The sequence below is a fragment of the Phacochoerus africanus genome, chromosome 10 (assembly GCF_016906955.1).
Source record: "Phacochoerus africanus isolate WHEZ1 chromosome 10, ROS_Pafr_v1, whole genome shotgun sequence".
Taxonomy (NCBI): domain Eukaryota; kingdom Metazoa; phylum Chordata; class Mammalia; order Artiodactyla; family Suidae; genus Phacochoerus; species Phacochoerus africanus.
In genome coordinates this window covers 95,865,408-95,888,359 of record NC_062553.1, presented here as the reverse complement: position 1 = coordinate 95,888,359, position 22,952 = coordinate 95,865,408, and the positions used below count along the sequence as shown (strand labels likewise).

The 22,952-nt window shown below is 38.0% G+C and overlaps 1 protein-coding gene across 7 annotated transcripts in view; it reads left to right on the top strand.

Moving 5' to 3' along the window:
- Window positions 1–22,952, top strand: part of C10H4orf33 (chromosome 10 C4orf33 homolog) — an 84,993-nt gene that overhangs the window by 14,847 nt on the left and 47,194 nt on the right. For 5 of the 7 annotated variants that reach the window (XR_007137546.1, XR_007137544.1, XR_007137545.1 and 2 more), the window contains 4 exons: window positions 495–546; window positions 673–872; window positions 3,370–3,524; window positions 20,625–20,831. Coding sequence is in view for 2 of the 7 variants with exons in the window: in XM_047799141.1 (XP_047655097.1) it covers window positions 495–546; window positions 673–872; window positions 3,370–3,475 (358 nt within the window). In the remaining 5 variants the exon portion in view is untranslated. Of the gene's footprint in view, window positions 1–494; window positions 547–672; window positions 873–2,441; window positions 2,574–3,369; window positions 3,560–20,624; window positions 20,832–22,952 lie in introns of those variants that run through there. The other 2 variants (XM_047799142.1, XM_047799141.1) reach the window with 2 other exon arrangements.

Genomic DNA, 22,952 nt, shown 5'->3' with positions numbered 1-22,952 from the left:
TTCCTGTCGTAGCTCAGCGGTAGCAAACCCAACCAGTATCCACAAGGACACAGTTACAATCCCTGTCCTCTCTCAGGATTTGGCATTGCCTTGAGCTATGGTGTAGGTTGCAGATGTGTCTCGAATTCCACATTGCTGTGGCTGTGGCATAGGCTGGCGGCTATAGCTCCGATTCAACCCCTAGCCAGGGAACTTCCATATGCTACAGGTGCAGCCCTAAAAAGACAAAAAAAAAAAAAAAAGGAAAAATCAGTCTGAGCATTTGTAGCCTTGTACATTTGACTGCAGTTGCCTGGAAAGTAAGTGTTAAACTCAAAAGATGCCAATTCTAAGTGACTGAATACATTGGCTCTCCCTATAATTATCCAATATTCATATTGCATATTTTAATCATTTGGAAATTTATTTCTAATCATGCATATTGCAGATATGAGGGATAGTAAAGGAAATGTTTGTTTCTTTCTAACACTCACGAAGAATTTTTATTTTGACAGCCATGGACAGCATTTGGTGCTTTTACTCTCTGGAAGAAGAAATGTGTGGAAAGTAAGTAAATAAAAATATGAGACAGAATCCTTAAGTGTAATATATATATATATATATTTATATTTTTAAAATGTTTAAAGTATAAACATGAATTTTCCTTTTGTGTTTCATATGTTGTTTCTGTAGCAAGAACTTGATCTATCATTCAAAGTGTACAGAGGAGAGACAAAATGGGAAGGCAGAGCTTATCTTCCTTGGAGTTATTTTCCACCAAATGTGACAAAATTCAATTCATTTGCAATTCATGGATCAAAAGATAAAAGAAGCTATGAGGCTCTTTACCCAGTACCTCAACATGAAATGCAGCAAGGACAAAAACCTGATTTGTAAGTAGAAAATAAATGCAAATATGCCCCAACTGTAAGAGCATTTTTTGTTTGTTTTTGCTTTGTGTGTGCGTGTCTTTCGTTAGGGCCACACCCGGAGCATATGGAAGTTCCCAGGCTAGGAGTTGATTCAGAGCTGTAGCTGCCAGCCTACCCATAGCCATAGCAATGAGGGATCCAAGTCACATCTGCGACCTACACCACAGCTCACAGGCAACACCGTATCCTTAACATGCTGAGCAAGGCCAGGGATTGAACCCACATCCTCGTGGATATTAGTCAGGTTCATCACCCCTGAGCCATGACGGGAACTCCCAAGAGTTTTTTAAAATTAATTCTTGGTGGAGTAGTAGTAAAATTTTTTGGCCAAAGAAGACACATGTGGAATTCCCGTCTTGGTGCAGTGGAAGCAAATCCGACTAGGAACCATGAGGTTGCGGGTTTGATCCCTGGCCTTGTGTAGCAGGTCAAGGATCCAGCATTGCCATGAACTGTGGTGTAGGTCACAGATGCGGCTGAAATCTGGCATTACTGTGGCTGTGGCGTAGGCCGGCAGCTACAGCTCCTATTAGACCCCTAGCCTGGGAACCTCCATATACTGCAGGTGAGGCCCTAAAAAGACAAAAAGACAAGAAAAAGAAGACACATGTAAAAGCACCAAGTAGAGCCTTAAGTTCCTGATGGTCTTCATTAAGTATTTGACCAAATGACTTTGTACAAATATAGCCTCTCTCACGGCTGTCAGTAGAGCACTTGTATTTCCATAGCAGTGTGAGAAAAGTCTTGCTTAGTGAGGACTGCAACAGCTGGTATAGAATTATGGTTGCACATTTATTTACAATCCCCTTCAGGGCTGAATGGCCAGAGGCATCTTTGTTTCCTGGTGTAAGCAAAGGGTTAATAAATCCTTTCCCCTGCTGCTTGAGAATCTGACCTTAGGTTAACTCTCTAGTTCTTATCTCTTGGTAACCTTCTAAGGATAAAAATGTCAACTATATTTCTAGGCAGCATAGATGAGGACAGCACAGCTTTGGGATTTTCCTTTAACAGTAGTGTTCCCTGTGGGCGCCCTGTAAGCTATGCCTAGGGAGTTATTACAAGAAATATACTGTCTTCTCTGGGCAGCAGGCCTACAAGCCAAGGTATTTCCTATATTTTCCCATTTTGAGTCTGATCTCTTTGCACATGAAGCTGTCACTTAAGGAGAATGTAGCCCCTGGCCAACTTTATGAATGCTTCATGGACTGCTGCAAACACTGCCCCCTTAGGGAGGAAATCTAGATGGTGTCCTGAGGCAACCTGAGATTCCTGCTCTATAGAGTGTGCTCAGCGGGCCAAGATAGTCCAGTGAGTCTGCATGTTTAGGAACATAGACATCCTGGTGGGTGTTGCACCATGGAAGACTGACTTTCCTGCCTTTTACCCTTGGAAAGTGCTCCTCTGTCCATCCTGTTAATGTTCTTACTTCAATCTACTATGCTTTTAATCTCTTCTAGGTATCTATTCTGCCTGACATATTTTCCCCTTTTCTGCTTGCATTTCTCCCTTCTTTTCTCTTATCCTTTGCAGTTGTTTCCTTAACCTCTTAATCTGGATTGACAGTTGTGACTCTAAAACTGGTTCAGCCTGTTCAGGTGGGCAGAGTGGAACAGAAATCTAGATGGAACTTACTCAGGGCTTGTTTCTCTGACTCTTCACAAGGTAATGCGTTCCTGTATTCAGGCTTCTTATTTGCAGGTTATTGGAGGCTTACTCTCAGTAGAAGTGTGATCATGCTATTGTGTAGATGGAGTGATTTCCTACAGAGCTGAGTTCCACTGCCACATGTTACCTAATAAGCCTTTCTCTCCTTTATTAAACCATGATAACAAACTTCCTAGTAGTTAAATGGTTTTCCTAGAAAGAAAAGAATTAACACTCTTTTTCCATAAACCTGCCTTGCTTTGACAAAGAAATCTATCCGTCAATCGGTTGACCTGTGGAGTTCCCTCATGGCTCAGTGGTTTAAGGATCCAACTTTGTCACTGCTATGCTTTGATTACAGATGTGGTATAGGTTTAATCCCTGGCCCGGGAACTTCTGCATGCTGTGGGCAAAAATATGTTGAGCCAAAACTTTTAAAAACAATTGTTTATATAACTGATATAAATTATATAAAAGTCTGAATATGATAACATCTGTGAGAGTATAATATGATTTGTTTAAGGCTAGATGGAATGAGTCAAGTTTGAGGGTTGATTTTTAGTTCTCCCTTCAGCTATGAGGGAGCTATTTGCAGAATTGAAAGGAGAGTGTTTTGAGATATGGGTGAATATTTGCAGAGTTGATGTTTGATTGCTGCAGTCAGAAAATTGTACATGTAGTCTACGTCTTCTGATATTCTTAAAATAAAATGTTGTCCTATTACAGGTGTTACAAAGTAAATAGCCCTTCAGGACAACTTTTTCACAAATGCATAATTCATTTCAATTCAGACCATCTTTCTCTTTGTGTTTAGCCATCGTCTGGAATACTTCAAGCCTTTCAGTTTTAACGTACTGCTTGGAGAAGAGTGGAAACAACCAGAATCGGACCTGTGGCTAACAGAGGAACCTGATGTATAGCAGTGTAGTAGATGACCATATCAATCCTTTCTTCTCTATACCTTTTAAGGTAAATCAATAATAAATATAATCTCTTTCATGATACTCTGAGCACATTTCAACAAGAAATATTTCAAGTATTTCAAGAAGAAAATATAGTGTCTCTGTGGCAAATTGTGTATGAATTAACAAGCAAGTAGAAAGTTCATAGATGATTTTAACTGTAAAGTGAAAATGTTTCTTAGAATCACTTAGTTCAGAAGCCATCCTGTCAATGGGGTCTACCATCTGCTTTGCTTTACCTTCACCCCAATACGCCTGACTCTGTAAACCAAAACCATTATTTCCCACTTCCCTAAACCTCAGCCAGCTTGAGACTGAACATCATGAACCCCATTGTAGTATATGACAATTCTGCACTCAGAATCCTCTGTCCCTTCTTGAAATTAATAGAAAACAATGACACATTTCAGTTGAACAGGAGATGTACATCTGTTAAGACACTGTTAAAATACATGTGCTATTTTACCAGCTACTTTTCCTGTCTTATGACTACTTTTCTTCTGTGAAAGAAATGGAATGAAGTAGTCTTCAATTCAGGACACAGATTCTGCTTTCATTTGCAAATAAATGGCATTTTCTTAATGCGGTTAAACAAGATGTTAAAATGTCTTCATCTTGCTTTGTAAACATCAAACACTCCTGGTCAATAATTTTCAAGTTTTGTGTTTAATTCATAGCTTGAAGCCATCTAGTAGATTATCTACGAACTTCCTTCTGCCAAGCCTCATCTTTCACCAGCATTCTTTCTCTATTTTTTTTTTTTTGTCTTTTTTGTCCCTTTAGGGCTGCACCCATGGCATATGGAGATTCCCAGGCTAGGGGTTCGAATCAGAGCTGTAGCTGCTGGCCTACACCAGAGCCAGAGCAATGCCAGATCCGAGCTGCATCTGCAACCTATACCACAGCTCACGGCAACACTGGATTGTTAACCCACTGAGCAAGGCCAGGGATCAAACCCGCAACCTCATGGTTCCTAGTCGGATTCGTTTCCGTTGTGCCACGACGGGAACTCCTTTTTTTTCTCTATTTTTTTTTTCAGAGTTCTTATCTCAAAGATTAGCAGTCTTACAGAAGAAGGACCCTTACTACTTGTACAGATATCTAGCTGCCTACTCAATGATATAATTTTTCCTCTTCTTTGCTCTTACTTAATTTGAATTTTTAGGAGTGCTTCTCAAAAACTACATTTTTCCAGATTCCTTTGCAGATGGAAATGACACTATATAGCAGTTCAGGTCAATGAGATATACACATACAGGCTTCAAGAAGAGATGCCTCACATAAAAGATTCAGAGGTCATCTACCTTTTTCATTTGCAGAATTGATACCTGAGGTAACACACTAGCTCCATTGTGTTAATGAAAAGACAACTGAGGGATAGCTCGATAGCAAGACAAAGGAGCCTGGGTTGAAAATAGCACAATAGAGTAACATATCATTTCTGGACTGCCTACCTACAGACTTCTTTATAAAGAAGACGATAATCTGCTTAATTTGTTTCCCAAAATTAATCTGTAGATTCAATGCAATTCCAATTAAAAAACTCAGAAGGCTTTTTTGGGTAGAAAATGAAAAATTGATTCAAATTTTATGTGGAAATGCAAAGGACCTGAAATAACCAAAACAATTTTGAAAAAGCACAAAGTGGAGGACTTATACCACCTGACTTCAAGACTTACTAAGTTTCAGTGGTGAAGACAGTTATGATCTTGGCATAGTTTTAGTCAAATATATCAATGGAACAGAATAGAGAAATGAGAAAAAGAACCACATACAATCAGTTGCTTTTTGACAAGGGTATTAATGTATTAAGAAGGGAAAGGATAGTCTTTTCAACAAATGGTGTTGGAATAACTGGAGAAACATGAAAAAAATTAACTTACCCAACAGCCTATAGAAAAATTAACCTAAATGTGACTGGTGAAATGAAAAAAATTCTAGAAAAAAATACTCACACTCTGGGGTAGATAAAGATTTTTTTTCAAATAGGGCATAAAAAGCACTAACTAAAAAGAAAAAAAATGAGAAGTTGGACTTCATCAAAATTTAAAATTTCTGTTCATCAAAAGCTTCCATTAAGAAAGCGAAGAGGCAATCGAGCAGTTCCACTGTGTGTGTGTATGTGTGTGTGTATGTATTCAAAAAGGTACATGCACACCCCAGTGTTCGTAATAGCATTATTTACAGTTGTCAAGATATGGAAGCAACCTCAATGTCTGTCAACAGATAAATGCATAAAGAAGATGTGGAATTTATATATACATAGTAGAATATTACTCAGCCATAAAAAGAAGGAAAATTTGCCATTTGCAGTGAGATGAATGGACTTGGAGAGTATTATGCTAAGTGAAATAAGTCAGAGAAGGACAAATATGGTATGATATTACTTATATGTTAAATCTAAAAAAATAAAACTCACTAGAAAATATAACAAAAAAGGAACATAGTCACAGATACAGAGAACAAACTAGTGGTTACCAGTGGGGAGGGGGTAAGTTAGGAGTAGGAGATTAAGACACAAGCAACTGTGTATAACATAAGCTAAAAGGATATATACAATACAGGTAATATAGTCAATATTTATAATAACTATAAATGGAATATAACCATTAAAAATTGTGAATTACTGTGTTGTATACCTGAAACCTATGTAATATTGTACATCAACAAAAAAATTTTTTAAAAAGAATTTATAAAGACAGTGAGGAGAAAAACCACAGAATGGGGTAAAATATTCCAAAGAGACATATCTGATAAAGGATTCTTCTCAGAATATATAAAGAACTCCTACAAATCAGTAATAAAAGGACAAGCCACTTAAAGAGCAAAAGACTTGAACAGACATTTCACAGAGGAAAATGTACAAAAGGCAAAAAAGTATAGAGAAAGGTTCCCGATCTCACTTATCACCAGGGAAATGCAAATTAAAACCACAACAAGATACCAGTAAATAACCGAAATTAAAAATTCACATAATGGCTAAAATTGGAAATGATTGACAGCACCAAGCATTAATGAGAATGTGGATAATCTGGATCACTGGTTCTGATACAAATTATAACTTTATAATACAGGAGCAACGTAAAGCACAGACATCCTAGATATGATCAAAATCATATAAAAATCTTGAATTTCAATATTGTGGTTTGCGAGCTTTCCAAAACCTAATACGTATATCTTCCTTTTATCTGTTTCGATGTTTTGAAACATCTCAACTTTCTTTTATCTAGATAAGAAGTATTTTCCTTCTCCCAATAACAAGTGAGCAAAAACACATTATATAATCATTCTCTTTTGAAAGGAGCATGAAGTTGAACCACAGAATTTTGGAAAATTTGCCCATTAGTAAGATACAAACAATGAGCCCTATAGAAACTTAGTATTTGAGAGTAGATGTTGTTAATAGCTGTTTCAAACTTGTTTTTCAACTTTAGGACCATGAAAGAGTAATCATTCTTTTGTTTAGTGTATACATAAACACATTTCCTTGCTGTGCTGTAAATTGTTCAGTACAGTATCACACAGATTCTCTTTTCTCGCCACCTAGATTACACAGTGTGTGTGTTTATTCAGTTGCTTTCTCATGCTTTTTCCCAACTCCAGTAAAGTGTAAGTCACAGTCCAGAGGGAAACATACTTTCTATTTTTAACCATTAAGTACTTTTTTTGACATTAAAAAAAATGTTTGCCACAGGAAAATTGAAGTTTTTCTCCTTTTCTTTCTTCTTATTAAAATGTTAGGCTTTGAGGGCAGAAAATAGTGCGTATAATTAATCTGGTATTTAAAAAAAAAAAAGAATACAAGTGATGAAGCAATTACAGTAAGCCGTCAACATTTCTACCCAGGCCTCAAAGCCCAAGCATCATCTCCTCTTTCCCATTTAGGTTTCCATAGTATCTTAATATCACTTTGTTATATCACTTATCCCACTGAACATTAGAAATCTCTCCTGACCCACCTCCCATCCTCTCAGCCTTAACATTTTATTCCAGCAACCAATTGCCCTCATTGAACTGAGAGTACCCTGCCTCAGCTTGCATCCTGCCTCATGGCTTCACTGCTGACTCAGCTTGGGTGGAACACCTGCAGGAACCCACTTAGCCAGTCTCAATGCATAAAGGGATCACAATCCAGTTGCTCACAGCAGTGGCCAAATAGCAATTTATATTGCCTTTTTCTCATTTCCTGTTTTACAACTCCTGATTTCTTACTCCTGTTGAAATTTCTTAACAGAATCCACCTAACTACAAGCCCTTGCCCAGATCTCCTTTGTGGGGAACCCAGGCTAAGTCATTTGTTACCTGAAGTGGCCCTCAGTGGTAGCCCGTCAGGGTGGAAATCAGGAACTGTATCACTCATGGGGCATTCAGTGATAGGGACCTCGTTGGTAGTGGTGACTGCAGTGTAACAACACAGTTACTAAGATTTGCACCGTGGTAGACTGGCTTGGGTAGCGGATGAAGGTCAAACATCATCTTAAATGATAGATAGCACTTAGCATAGAAATAGTGGTGATAATAGGGACTGTGGAGTTAACAGCTTTTTAAAAAAAAAAAACATTCTGACATTGAAATAGTTTCATTTGCTAATTTTCCATTATTAAAAATATTTTGGAAGGGATTCTGAGAAGATAGTGGAGTAGGAAGCACCAGGAATCTCTCTCCCTACCTAGACAATTGCACTAACAGAATTGTCTAATATAACTGTTTTGGAACTGTGGAGTCTATTGAAGGTGGAACTGACTGCTTTTTGATAAAGGCTTTAGAATCCTTGAAAAAAGAAAATTACCAACTAAACTCAAGGCACACTGCAAGCATCAGAAAAATGCATGTCAACGTTTGAATAAGCCCTATTTCCAACTGCTGGGGGGCAGATGGTGTGGAAAATCAAGATCGGGATTTAGTGGTAAAGGTAGTTATACTACAAAGGAGACTGAAAGCTCAGCTTTCACAGGTGTCCTGTGTTGAAATGAGGAGCTTCATAAGGAAAGAGGAGGAGGACATTTATATGGATGAGCCCGTTTGGGCACAACTTGAACCCCAGATTTTCCTTCACTCTCCAGGCCGGCAGAATCATCTTCTTTACCCTCATTTGAAGCAATTGTCCTCAACTCGCCTAGGCACTCCCTGAAAATCCTCACCTGAGGCAGATGCCTTTTAAATAAGGTGTATCAAAATATGGCATCTCTTCACCAGACTGAAAATGAGGGTCAAATTGCAACACAGCTCAAGGGGCAATGGCCACAGTCAGTACATGCTGTGGGAAGAAGTACTGTGTATAGACCTGGAAGCAGGGAAGCACATGTTGAAGTGGATCTAGTTATTTTATTAGAGAAGGCTCTATGTATGGCTGGAAAGGGAAATATTTATTTGCATGGGATGTTAAACTTAGGGCTTAACATTTTGACAAGGACACCTGGAACTTGACTTGGTGTGCTGCTGAGGTGATCTCTTGAACTTGGATTTAATGACTTTGATTTGTAGTAAATGAGGCAGAAGTGCTAACATTGCCCTTGGTGGAGTATTGAAGAAAGGTTGAAGGTTATGTGATATTGTTAGAATGTTAGAATATAAATTTAAAATGTTGCATGAGACCAGAGAACCCACCATCTGAGTGTTCACCAGGAGAGAAATGGAATAGAGGAAACTGTAGACAGGGAAGCACCATCATTCTTGAGAAACCCAGTGGTGACCCCTCAGTAAATACAGGTAGCCTCTGTAGCCCAGGGCTGAGTAGGTAGTGTTGCCGCAGAGCTGGGATGTTTAGTGTTCATGAGTATCATAAGTTTCAAATATATCAGAGGAGACACCAATTCACAGAAGCCATGTGCATGTAATTTCTATAATGAGCAACAAGGCAGGAGTGTCAATCAAGGTGCATTAGTATCAGATATCCATGAATATGGTTAATATTCCAAAGTGTACCTAAGGTTATACCTAAAGGAGTAGCTAACCAGCTTGAATATATACCAGAAAGATAATTGAGAGCTGGTGAGCAGAAGGCTGTTTTTAGCTCAAGGAATAGGTCATTTTGATTTGTCACCTTTTCTGTACATCTAATCCAGTGTTCAGACCTAGAGCTAATTGATTAAACAAGAAACTGGATCCCCTTGATAAAATAACCAGCAGTGTCATCTAAAGAATACACAATAAATATCCTCCTGATTATTCCCCAGAGAGGTCTGAAGAAAAGTGATTGATAAGACATTTGGGTATTATTGAATACAGTGAATTTAGAGACTGAGCTGACACTGATGATAATGTACCTGAATTACATTTTGGCCCTCTGATAGAATGGAGCACATGGAGGCCAGGTGATCAAGGGAATCCTGGCCAAGAACATCCCATAGTATGTTCCAATGCCCATGCCCTCCCGCCCCTAAGTTATTCCTAGGAGCAAGAAAGGGAATTGCAGCACTTTTGGCTCTGGCACAGGTGGCCCGGTCACAGACAGATCTGATAATGCTGAAGGTAACTATGATGAATAAGAATATGGGGGGGGGGCGCTCTGGAAATCCCCAGTGGGAGAGGTATGGTACAGTGTAGTGACTGTGTGATCAGGGCTACCTATCATGGATAGGTATTAGCAGATTTACCAAGTCCTAAGACCAAGAGGATCAGGTCTGAGCAAGTATAAAGGGATCAGGTCTGGGCAAGTGTAAAGGGCACACATAATTTGCATGAGTAGGAGTCCCAGAATCCCATGTCACCTTCTTTATTATTGCATTCATGCTGTGCGTTATTGCATTGATGTCTTTCCCTCAATTCACACTCACGGCCTCATGGGAAGTACCCTACAACCAAATAATGAAGGAGAAAACCAAGGCTCATGGGTTGGTACTAGCTGTAAGTGAACTGTTGCTACTCTACAAACCCAGTCAAGAGAGTCCCTGAATGACAAGTGAAGGAAAGCCTACTTTGTGAGCAGTCTACTTTGTTTTGGGGAAATGCTCTTAGGTACAAATATTAGGGACCCCTGGAAAATGGTTTGGCTGGTTGGTTGGGGTAAGATTTGAGGTTGGGAGGCAAGGAAGTTTGGGAAGGATGACTTAGGGAATTGGGCACAAGGTATGGGGGTCTTTACATTTCACATTAATTCCTACCACAGCAGACCCATTGTAGAGGAAGCCCTGAACAACGAGGTGGTTACAGTGACTTATCCAGTGATATCAGCTAGCCTCTGTCCTTAGCCACTCTCGAGCTGCACAATAAATCCATGAAGAGAGTAACCATGTTGGCTGGGTTAGAGGCTGTGTGTGCATGTATGCTTTCTCACCATGCTGGAACTAGTTACTTTTTTTTTTTTTTTTGTCTTTTTAGGGCTGCACCCATGGCATATGGAAGTTCCCAGGCTAGGGGTCAAATGGGAACCGCAGCTGCCAGTCTATGCCACAGCCATAGCAACATGGGATCCAAGCCGCATCTTCAACCTACACTGCAGCTTATGGCAATGCCAGATCCTTAACCCACTAAGCAAAGCCAGGGATCAAACCCACATCCTCATGAATACTAGTCAAGTTTGTTACTACTGAGCCGCAATGGAAACTCCGTGGCTTACTCTTGACTGCCCCAAATCTCAGCAATCTAGACCAATGCCAAGACCTTGAGCAGACTTGCCAGTCACTTGAGAGCAAGGTGATTATTTCAGGCTCCTATTTGAGAAACACAACAGCTCATCTGTGTTGAAATCAGCATCTACTTCAGACTTGGATTTGCCACCAGCATCACCATCGAAAAAATTTATAGAATGTCTCTTTTCCTGACATGGGATCCTATCTAGTGTCACCTCTGACCAGGTATAGGAGTTATAAAAAATAGTTACATTCTCACGTAATCTACTGGTCCTTACCATATACTGCATCACTTGGAAAACAGCCAACCTAATAGAATGATGAAATGTCCTATTAAAGGCCTAAGTGCAAGCTCGGGGACAGCTCCCTGGAAGGTTCAGCTACTGTTCTTAAGGGGATAGTATTTGCACTGAACCAATGATCCAAGAACCTGAAGGTGGAAATTGGCAACTCTCAATATCACTCACAATGATGCAACCATGGGCTTTTCTGGATTGGAGATAAAGTGAGAAGCCTTCCACAATGGTACCCGGTAAGAGTTCCATTGAACAAGAAGCTATGAAAACCACCTAGTTGTTGTAATTGGTTCCTTATGCTAGTAGTTCATCAGGCAAACACATGTTATTGAAAGGAGCTGTTGACTGGCTCCCATGAATACCTAGCGTTATAACTTTAATGGAGGCAGAATGGAGTATGTCCTCCTTAGGGGATCTATTGGGGCATCTCTTGGTGCTTCAGTGTCAAGTTTAACCTTAAATGGGCAACTGTAGCATCCACAGCCTGACAAGGTAAGACAACTAAGGATATTGATCCTTTGAGGGTGAAGATCTTTATTATTTCCCTGGACCCAAGGAGGAGGAGCTTGGTCAAATGTAAGGGAAATGTAGAATTTGTGGTAGAGGAAGTATAAAATAAATGTCAGTTATACATGTGAAATCAACTGCAGCAGTGGAGACTAGTTTATTCTACTAAATATTTTGTATTAAGTCTTTATATGGTGGCTGGCCATGAATTTGAAGACTACATAATAAATTTGATTCAGTATGGAACATGTGTGCTTATGAATACTACAAAGAGTGGACTGTATTTGATAGCTCTTGTGTCCCACCTCACATATTCTCAGGTCATCTTTTAAATCCACTTATATTGCTCTTTGATAGCTCCTCACCTCTGTTATACTACATGTCTCTTGCTTTCTGCCTTGGTGCTTTTATGATACTGCAACTACAGGGACAGCTATGGAAATATGTTCAGCTATTCTGACATGTGCGCAGCTGCAAGTTTGAGGGACTTACCATTCTAGGTCAAATGGGGACAGGACTTTCTGGTTAAGTACTCATCTCTTCTATCTTTTGGGCAGACTGTTTTGAGGTACATTCCATATAGTTCCTCAGGGATCCTCAGTGGGACTAAACTTCAGTTGCATACAGCAATGACCAGCTCAAAAACATAACCTTGTATTTATCCTGTTTACTTTTTCCCAAATCTCCATTTTCATTCTTTAGAATCACATTCTAAAGTCAATGATTGGCATGTTACTGTTTTCTCAGGCTCTGGTTTTTGGGGAAATCCAAGCTAAAGTGCATTGCATTGTAATCATTCATCTTTATGTCTCTTTGTTAATTCTGAAGGGCCTCTATCTATACAAAATAACCCAGAGCCTAGTGCATAGTGGGCATTCAATAAGTGTTTATTGGATTTCATCAGTTTAGAGGATATATTTCAAAATTTTCTGTGTAGGGAAAATCCCAGAATATTTTCCTGTGTGACACTGGTTTTAATGAGAGAAAGAAAGAAGGTAGAGACATATTCACATATCACCTTTTTCTCCTTCTATCTCCTCTTTATCTTTTACCCTTCTATTTTCATTGGAACATAGACTGGAGACCCAGGACTGGTTAATTTTGACTGGGTGAATGAGTCTACATAGAGGAAATTTAAAAGTTCTCATTTTTCCCAAAATCATAACTCATACTTCAGCAACCTGCAAAAGGAATTTTTCCCCTGTCACACAAGCCACTTTCAGTGTCCTAGATAAAACAGACAGTAGACAAAAAAGGAAGGGATCCATGTCCTATTAATTTATTCTAGTTCTAGCAGTGCTTAGACCAAACATTATTTACATAGTATAATCATTAAGTATTGACTTTTAGATAGAATTCTTTTGGAGGTCTTCTTCTGGCCCCTAAACCCAAGTGTTCCCCCACTTCCTTCTATTTGTCTCAAATTTCCATTCTTCAATCCTCTCTACCCACCCCTAGCTTTTCCATTAGTCTTCATCAAAGCAAAATTTTCACTTTGTTAAGTGCTTATTTTTTGTAGGTATTGACTCAGTTACTTCATTAGGGTAATTTACACAATGGATTTTGGACTTGAGTCTGAGAAATAGCATTTGCATTTTGAGATGGATATGTCTGCATAATGAATATTCTAATTGAAGATATATATGGGGAGCATATTTTTGTTAAACCATCATTTCTAGGTACTACACATTTTCTTTTCTTTTGAATGGCATAATAAATTTTTTATAATATAAATGTATGACATAACCTCACAGAAAGTGATAGATGAAAAAAATAGCTTTTTAAGTAACTTAGGAAAATGGTACTTTGAATGAAAAGAGACTAAAGAGAAACAAAAACAAAAACAACTGTATATAAACATGGTATGCCAGTTAGTAAATTTGTCATGTGAATACCAGTTAACAATTCTGAAACTGTTTATACTAGGGCTGAAAGATAAGAGGATAAATACAAAAATAGGTAGGATTTAGGTTACTTACTATCATAGAAAGAAATTGCAAATAAGCAAGGGAGGAAGTCTAGGATAAACCTGTGGTACTTGTTTAAGTTTAGAGTCATCAGTATGATTTCACATTTAGTATAGATATAGATAGATAGATAGATAGAAAGATAGATGATAGAGATAGATTGAGAGGTAGATGATATAGGTGATAGGTAGGTATATAGAAATAGATGGTAGATAAATAGGATAGATTACAGATAAATGTTTATACATTTTATTTTTTAACTTTTTAAAAAAATTTATACTTGATTTACATTGTTCTGTCAATTTCTGCTGTACAGCAAAGTGACCCATTCATACATACATGCGTGTATATATATACACACACACACAAAATCTTTTTCTCACATTATCCTCCATCATGTTCCATCACAAGTGACTAGATATAGTTTCCTGTGCTATACAGCAGGATCTCATTGCTTATCCACTCCAAATGAGATAGTTTGCATCTACTAACCCCAAACTCCCAGTCCATCCCCCTCCCCCACCTTGGGCTACTGGCCTAAGAAAACATTTGTACAGTTGATGTCAAAGAATGTTTAGCTTATGTTCTCTTCTAGGAGTTTTATGGTGTCTTGTCATATATTTAAGTCTTTAAGCCATTTGGAGGTCATTTTTGTGCATGGTGTGAGGGTATGTTCTAGTTTCATTGATTTACATACAGCTGTCCAGTTTTCCCAGCACCACTAGTCAAAGAGACTTTTTCCCATTTGATATTCTTGCCTCCTTTGTTGAAGATTAATTGACCATAGGTGTCTAGGTTTATTTCCGGGTTCTTTATTCTGTTCCATTGGTCTGTGTGTCTATTTTTGTAGCAGTACCACACTGTCTTGATTACTGTAGCTTTGTAGTATTGACTGAAGTCAATATGCTTCCTGCTTATTCCCCCCCCCCACAAAATTTTTTTGGCAATTCTGTGTGTCTTGTGGTTTGACATAAATTTTTGGATTGTTTGCTCTAGTTCTGTGAAAAATGTCATGGGTAATTTGATAGGGATCTCATTGAATCTGTAGATTGCTTTGGGTGGTATGGCCATTTTAACGATATTGACTCTTCCTATCCAGGAGCATGGAATATTTTCCCATTTGAATTCTCTTTAATTACCTTGATTGTTTTATGGTTCTCAGCATATAAGTATTTCACCTCTTTGGCTAGGTTATCCCAAAGTATTTAATTTTGGGGGATGAGATTTTAAAATATATTATATTCTATATTTTATATTCCTTTTCTAATATTTCATTGTTAGTATACAGAAATGCAGCTGATTTCTGAATGTTAATATTGTATCCTGCTACTTTGCTGAATTCATTGATTGGTTCAAGTAGTTTTTGTGCAGAGTCTTTAGGGTTTTCTATATATAGCATCATGTCATCTGCATAGAGTGACAATTTTACCTCTTCTCTTCCAAACTGGATAACTGTTATTTCTTTTGTTTGTCTGATTGCTGTGGCTAGGACTTCCATACTATGATGAATCACATAGTGGTGAGAGTGGGCATCCTTGTCTTGTTCCAGATTTTAGCAGGAAGGCTTTCACTTTTTGTCCATTGAGTATTATACTGTCTGTGAGTTCATCATAAATGGCTTTTATCATGTTTAGGTATGTTCCCTCCATCTCCACTTTGGTAAGAGTTTTTATCGTAAACGGATGTTGGATTTTCTCAAATGCTTTTATGCATCTATTGAAATGATCATATGGTTTTTGACTTTTCTTTTGTTAATGTTGTGTATGACAGTGATGGATTTGTGTATGTTGAACCATCCTTGTGAACTTGGGATGAGACTCATTTAGTCGTGGTGGATGATCTTTTTTATGTGTTGTTGAATTTGGTTGGCTAAAGTTTTGTTGGGAATTTGTTTCTATATTCATCAAAGTTATTGGGCTCTAATTTTCTTTTCTGGTAGTGTCTTTGTCTGGTTTTGGTATTAGGGTGATAGTGGCTTCATAGAGTGTACTTGGCAGTGTTCCTTCTTCAGTCTTTTGGAAAAGTTTGAGAAGGATAAGTTCTTTGTATGTTTGGTAAAATTTGCCTTTGAGGCCATCTTATCCTGGACTTTTGTTTGTACAGAGTGTTGTTATTGTATACTCAATTTCATTTCTAGTGATCTGTCTGTTTGAATGATCTATTTCTTCTTGATTCAGTTTAGGTGGGCTGTGTGTCTCTAGAAGTTTGTCCATTTCTTCTAGGTTGTCAAATTTGTTGGCACATAATTGTTTGTAGAATTTTTTTTTTTTTGTAATTCTCCAGTACCTGTGAGATTTCTCCTTTATCATTTCTTATTTTGTTTATTTGGTTTCTTTCTCTCCTCTTCTTGGTGAGTCTGGCTAGAGGTTTGTCAGTTTTGTTTACCCTTTCAATGAACCATCCCTTGGTTTTATTGATTTTTTTCTATGACTTTTTGTATCTGTATTTTATTGATTTCCTCTCTGCTCTTTATGATTTACTTCCTGCTGCTGACTTTAGGTATTGATGTGTGCAATATCCTCTTCTTGAATTGATCCTTTTATCATTAAATAGTATCCTTCTTTGTCTTTCTTCATGGCCTTTGTTTCAAAGTATATTTTCTCTGATATGAGTATTGCAACTCCAGCTCTCCTGTCATTTCCATTTTCATGAAACATTTTTTTCTGTCCCTTCATTTTCACATTACATGTGCCCTTTGCCCTAATGTGAGTTTCTTTTAGGCAGCATGTTGTAGGCTTTTGTTCTTTTATCCAGTCTGCTACTCCATGTCTTTTGACTGGAGTATTCAGTCCATTGACATTTAAGATAATTATTGATAAATATGTATTATTGCCATTTTAAACCTTGTTTTCCAGTTGATTCTCTGTTTCTCTTTTGTTACCTTCCATTTTGGTTGGATAATTTCCTTTTATTTTTTGCTTGTGTCCTTTTCTTTGTATGTTTGGTAAAATTTGCCTTTGTGAATGTATCTTTTGGTTTTGATTCATCGTTGCCCTGTTTTTCAAGTATGTTAACCCTTTCCTATATCTGCTTGTTTTAGCTTGATAGTCATATAGGCTCAAGAACATTCTTTAAAAAAAAAATCTATATTTTCTTACTTTCCTTCCCCACATTGTATGATTTTGATGTCCTTTTAAACATCTTCATGTTTATCCTATTGCCATTCCTTGTGTTCATTTTCACTTTTACAAATAGGTTTTTTTTTCCTTTAGATCTGTATACTGATTACTTTCCAGTTGTGATTTCCTCCATCCTGTATCTTCTTACCTTTTTCCTATTTAAGGAAGACCTTTCAATATTTCTTTTAGAGTGGGTTTAGTATTGCTTTGTTGTTTTAGTTTTTGTTTGTTGGAGAAATTCTTTATTTCTTCTTCTATTTTAAATGACATTCATGCTGGGCAGAGTATTCTAGGCTGCAAATTTTTCCCTTTTAGAACTTTGAATGTATCTTGATACTTTCTTCTGGCCTGTAGTGTTTCTTTAGAGAAATCAGCTGGTAGTCTTATGGAGGTTCCCTTATAATTAACCCTTTGTTTTTCTCTTGCTTTCATTAGAAACCTCTCCTTATCTTTAACTTTTGCCATTCTTCTTATATTTCTTGATGTGGGTCTGTTTGGGTTCAATTTGTTTGGGGCCCTCTGTGCTTCCTGTATCTTGATATCTGTTTCCTTTAGATTTGGGAAGTTTTCAGCCCTAATTTCTTCAAATATATTTACAATTCTCTTTTCTTTTTCTTTGCTTTCTGAAATCCCTGTTATTTGTAGATTGGCCTGCTTTATATTATCCCATAGATCTCATATATTTCTTTTATGTTTTTTCATTTGGGTTTCTGTCTGCTCTCCTGATTGCGTGATTTCCATTATTCTGTCTTCCATGTCACTTATTCCTTCCTCTGCATTACTCACTGTGCTTTTTAATGCCTTTAACTCAGCTTGCAACTCTGAAAATTAATTTTCTGATTTTTCTGGGCTCCTCCTTATATTTTCTAGTTCCTTTCTAAAGTAATCTGCATTACTATTCATATCTGCTCTAAATTCCTTCATATTTACTCTTAATTCCTTCAGAATTTTCACTATCTCCTTTTTTTTTTGTCTTTTTAGGGCCACACCTGTGGCACATGGAGGTCCCCAGGTTAGCTACAGCTGCTGGCCTATACTACAGCCACAGCAACATGGAATCTGAGCTGTATCTGCGACCTACACTGCTACTCACAGCAATGCCAGATCCTTAACCCACTGAGCAAGGCCAGGGATTGAACCTGTGTCCTCATGAATGCTAGTCAGATTTGTTTCCTCTGAGCCATGACAAGAATTTCCTTACAGTCTCCTTTTTGAGCTTGGAGTTCTGTTTTATTGTTTGCCCCTTCAGGTGAATTCTCCCATTCTTCTAACTGGGAATGGTTCCTAAGCTTCTTCATTTTGCTTATATTTTTCTTATTCTGTGAGTTTGAGGAAGAAAACTTATTGTAGCCTTGGAGAGCTATTTATATGCTTGAGCCCTCCTGGGTAGCTTGTGAGAACCTACTATTTTTTTTTAATTGATGTAGGGGCTGCTTTGGGTTCAGATGCTTGCTGTCTCTTTCCTCATTGTGTGCAGGCTGTTATCCCCTGATAGGGGGATGTGCCAGTGTAAGCTCTGAGCTTACTTCCAGGAAGGAGGAGACAGTGGGCTGTGCTAGTAGCCAGTGCCTTGTGCCAGGCCCTTGACAGTGGCCAGGACCCAAAGGGAAGCGGTACAGGCTGCTCCTGGTTTCAGGGCCCTGGGAAGTGGCAGTGACCCTCAGAGAGCTGTAGGCAGTGTCCAGAGCCTTTGGCAGCAGCAACAGCATGGTGTGTGCATTCCCAGGGAGTGAATGCAACAAGTGGTACTCAGCTGCAGTGCCCTCCTCTGCAGTGACCCCAGAGGTGACTGGAGACATAAATGGTTCCTGTTTATGGACCCCTAGTTTTGGCAGGCCACACCCACTTCTGGAGTCTGAGATGCCTGTAGTGGTTTTCCCCCAGTGCCCGTAACCTACACAAGAGGTGCACTGCAGCCCGAGAGGCTGTGCATGCACAGAGAAAGATATTTTTATGGTGATTCTGCCCCTCCTTCCTTTGCCTTCCCTAACAAAGGCAACTTGCTTCTCCTTTGGGCACAAGCCTTCTCTGATCCTCTCTCAGCTGTGGACCTCTGCTTCCCAGCCTGTGGTGCACCATTCCCTAACCCCTCAGGCTGTATTGAAACAGTCAACCCTAGTCCCCTCCCTGGAACTGACCTCCGAAGCCTGAGTTTCAGTGCCCAGCCCCTGTCTGAGTGTCTGAGGCAGTGGTGTCCGAGGGTGGTGGTAATGGTGGTCTGTGCAGCTCTCTTTCTTCTTTGCCCTCCTCAGTCCAGCTGCTGCTCTTTTCTTTGAGGCTTTGAAGTTCCTCTTCCTGTCCTAATTCCTTATTTTCTTCCCTCTTCTCTCTCTCTTTTTTGCTTTTTCCCCCATTTGTTCTACCCAGTTATGTGGCAGGTTTCTTGCCCTTCTTGGAGGTTTAAAATCTTCTGCAAGCATTCAGTAGATGTTCTGTGCCCATCGTTCTACATGTAGATGGTTTTTTTTTGATATGTGTGAGGGAGAAGGTGAGCTCCACATTTTACTCCTCTGCCATCTTGATCCAGCCCTTGTTTATACATTTTAGTATATATATGCATGTCTTCAGAAAGCGCCTAGACGCAGTGACACCCCAGTAGCAATAAGCACACTTGGTACTCAGATCTTGGTACTCTGAATATAGTTTTCCAATAAAGGAATCTATGGATCTTTGGAGAAATGGGTGATTCTAGGGCCAGATCAGGGAAAATATGAGTCTAGAGCATCTTCTAGTATAAAAAAATAAATAAGCACTAAAAAAAAAAAAGTGAGCACTACCCGTTTTCTGATCATTTCCTGTCCTAATTTTTCTCTATAAGAAGAAATTTTGTAAAAAAGTGACTAAGCATTTATTATCACCAGCTATCATTTTTCATATAAGGAGTTGTGAAAAGATTATCACTAGAGCTAGGATAATACATGTATGAAGAATAAAAGAGTAGAAGTTATTAATCTATGAAAAGTGAGGATGTCTATAAATTTCACCTTCTGATTTCATGATAGTAATTAAAATACTGTTTTAATACATTGTGATCCATAGGTAAATTTTATGCCTGATATTTATAAATCTGATTTGTAATTTAAATAGAAATAGTAGAAAGTACTGTCAAAAGATATCTCACTTTAGCATTTGTATGAATTACAATAATATATAATTACATCATTGGCTATTGCGAGAGCTTTGATGTTTTTCTGTTAATTTTTTACCTTATACTAAAAAACTCACAGAGAATGCAGAGTTTAGTAGAAACTGATTTTCTTTTAGCAGCCCATCACCTGAAATATCTGTTAAGTAGTATTTCTGATTCAATAATACACTGAAAACTCACGTTTCTAAAAATGCCCTAAGGCACTCTGTGCCTGGAGTACAACTTTTGAAGAGATATCTTTGCAGAAATATAAAAGCAAACTATAACTGGAAGCATTCCAAGCAGTAAAAAAATGTGCTAAATACAAATGTATGTTTTCAAACTTTGAAAAAAATATCCTGAAGAAAAAAGATTATTACTACCACAAGTAGTTAGCCTTGGTGCATACCATAGAAATACCAAGGGTCCTGTATTTCTACAATAGTCCTGGCTTTTCTCCTAACTGCTTGATTTTGTCCAAATCACTTCATCAAATTTTCTAATACTTATTGTCTTTCAGGAACCATTCAGAAACTTTAATTTTGACAGCAACCTCAAAAAAAAAAAAAGGCATATATCTTGGAATGCTTACTTTTAAAGTTAAGAAAACCAAGAGCTTCAGAGATTAAGCATCTTGCCCAAGATCATACACCTAAGGAGATACGGATTTGAACCCAGGAAGTTTTATTCTGGAGATCAGGCACTTGTGAACTATGCTACAGCCACTGTGAGTCTTAACTACTCATCTACAAAATAAAGCTACTGAGCTAAGTTTTTTTCCTTTCTGATTCTATAAATAAAAATAACATAGAAGAAAGAAGAAGTTAATAAGCCCTTCACTTTTTTGTGGTACATTCACAGAGAAGGCGAGTGTCCAAGTCACTCCTTATTAATGAGCCAATTGTTAAGAGAAACATTTTTCTCCTCAGTCCCTCTAAGTAGCATTTATTGCAGCAGTCCATTGTCACACTAAAAAATGTCATGTATCAGGTGTATTTTGGTAGTGGACTAGTGGCTAATTTGAATGCACATCATTTAGGATTTATCCTGAGTAGTAGAATATCAGAGAAGAAGAAAACCCAAGCTGCAGCTATACTAAATGCTTTTTCTAACTAGATTTTTGTCAACGATCAAAAGACTAGCTTCAGATGGTATGAAAACTTTGGCAAGCAAACTTCACAACCTTAAGTAAACTTGCAATAACTATAATAGCCTTTTATTTCCATGTATCAGAAACTGAAAAACTTTAGCAGTAATCTATTCTAAATGATTTTATAGTCTGCTCATGCAGAAAACCTAAAGGTGGTGAGTATCTACTTTCCTGTCCTTAATATTTTACTCTTTGCAACAGTGACAATTCATCCATTTTCCTTTCTGAGAGGATCATCTCCTGCTAAAAATAATTAAGTAGATTAATTTATATCAATACCTTTTCAAATCAGGTTGCAAATCCTTCAGGGAGCAGATTATAGAATATGTGTAGTCAGTTATAACCCATAAATAATAGAATAGAAGATAGAAGAGTGCAGAGTTTCCATTGTGGCTCAATGGGTTAAGACCCCAACATGGTGCCCATGAGGATGAGGGTTTGATCCCTGGCCTTGCTCAGTGGGTTAAGGATCTGTGGTTGCCACGGCTGTTGTGCAGGCTGGCAGCTGAAGCTCTGATTCAACCCCTAGCCAGGGAATTTCCAAGTGCCACAGGTGAGGCCATAAAAGGCAGGGGGTGGGGGAGAAAATAGAGGAGTGTATTACATTTATCGTGTATACGTATTATTTCAAGAGTTTTTTCTTATTTTGGGTATAGTCTCCAAAGTTCAAAATCCATCAATTTAGAGTGTTTACAGAACATAGGCTTTGAACACTTTGGTTGTTCTGGATAATTAGTTACTATCTTCTGGGTAACTTCTGGGCAATTAGTTAATATGTTCTGAGTACTATCATCTGGGTAACTAGTTAATATCTAAAAGATACTCAGTGATTAGTAACTGAAGAAGATTTGGAGGGGAACCTCACACTCAAGTGTGTCTCTGATGCATCTTAAAGACTAAGGAGTAACATATGGCCTTTTATTTTATTCTTCAGTTTTATTCATATATCAAGATAGATGATAGGTAGACAGACAGACAGACAGACAGACAGACAGGACTTCCATAGATATAGGGCCTCAAATTATAAAGATATTCATTGGAAGTGCTTCCTTTTCACAGTAAGTAGCTCCTTTTCTAATCTATGAGGATGCTTTGGTTCATAATTAAAAGCTCAACTCAAGCAAGCTTAAAGAGTAAAAGGAGATATGGCTGACTTCTGGCAGTTTGATGTAGAGGTTGGCAATCTAAGTCATCAGGTTTCTAGCTTCATTTATATGCAGTTTTCTTGCTCTGCCATCTTTTAGGTCATCGTCATCCAAAGACATCTTTCATTTTTGTGTGTGAAATGACTGTGGGTATTATAGATCTCACAGTGACAACTGCAAAATCCAGCGCAAGAGAATACTTAATGATTTATGACACCACTCTGGATATTTTCCTCATTTACCAGGAAAATTATTTTTTTCAGTCTGTATTTTGGTAATTGTAATCACATACTTCCATCTGTATCCTGTATTTCTGTTAATTAAATCTAGAAGCTTGATTATATCCAGGTTCAATTTTTGATGAGAATATTTCATAGATGGTATTATAGTATTATTCTCTCAGGAGATGTATAATGTCTGGTGTTGTCTCCATTTTGTGATGTTGGAAGCCGCTGATGAACATTGCCTAAATCCATGAAAGATAATCCAATTTTGCCAGTACTTCTGCATTTCATAGCTCTTAAGATATCCTAATTCAACGATGCAGATACCA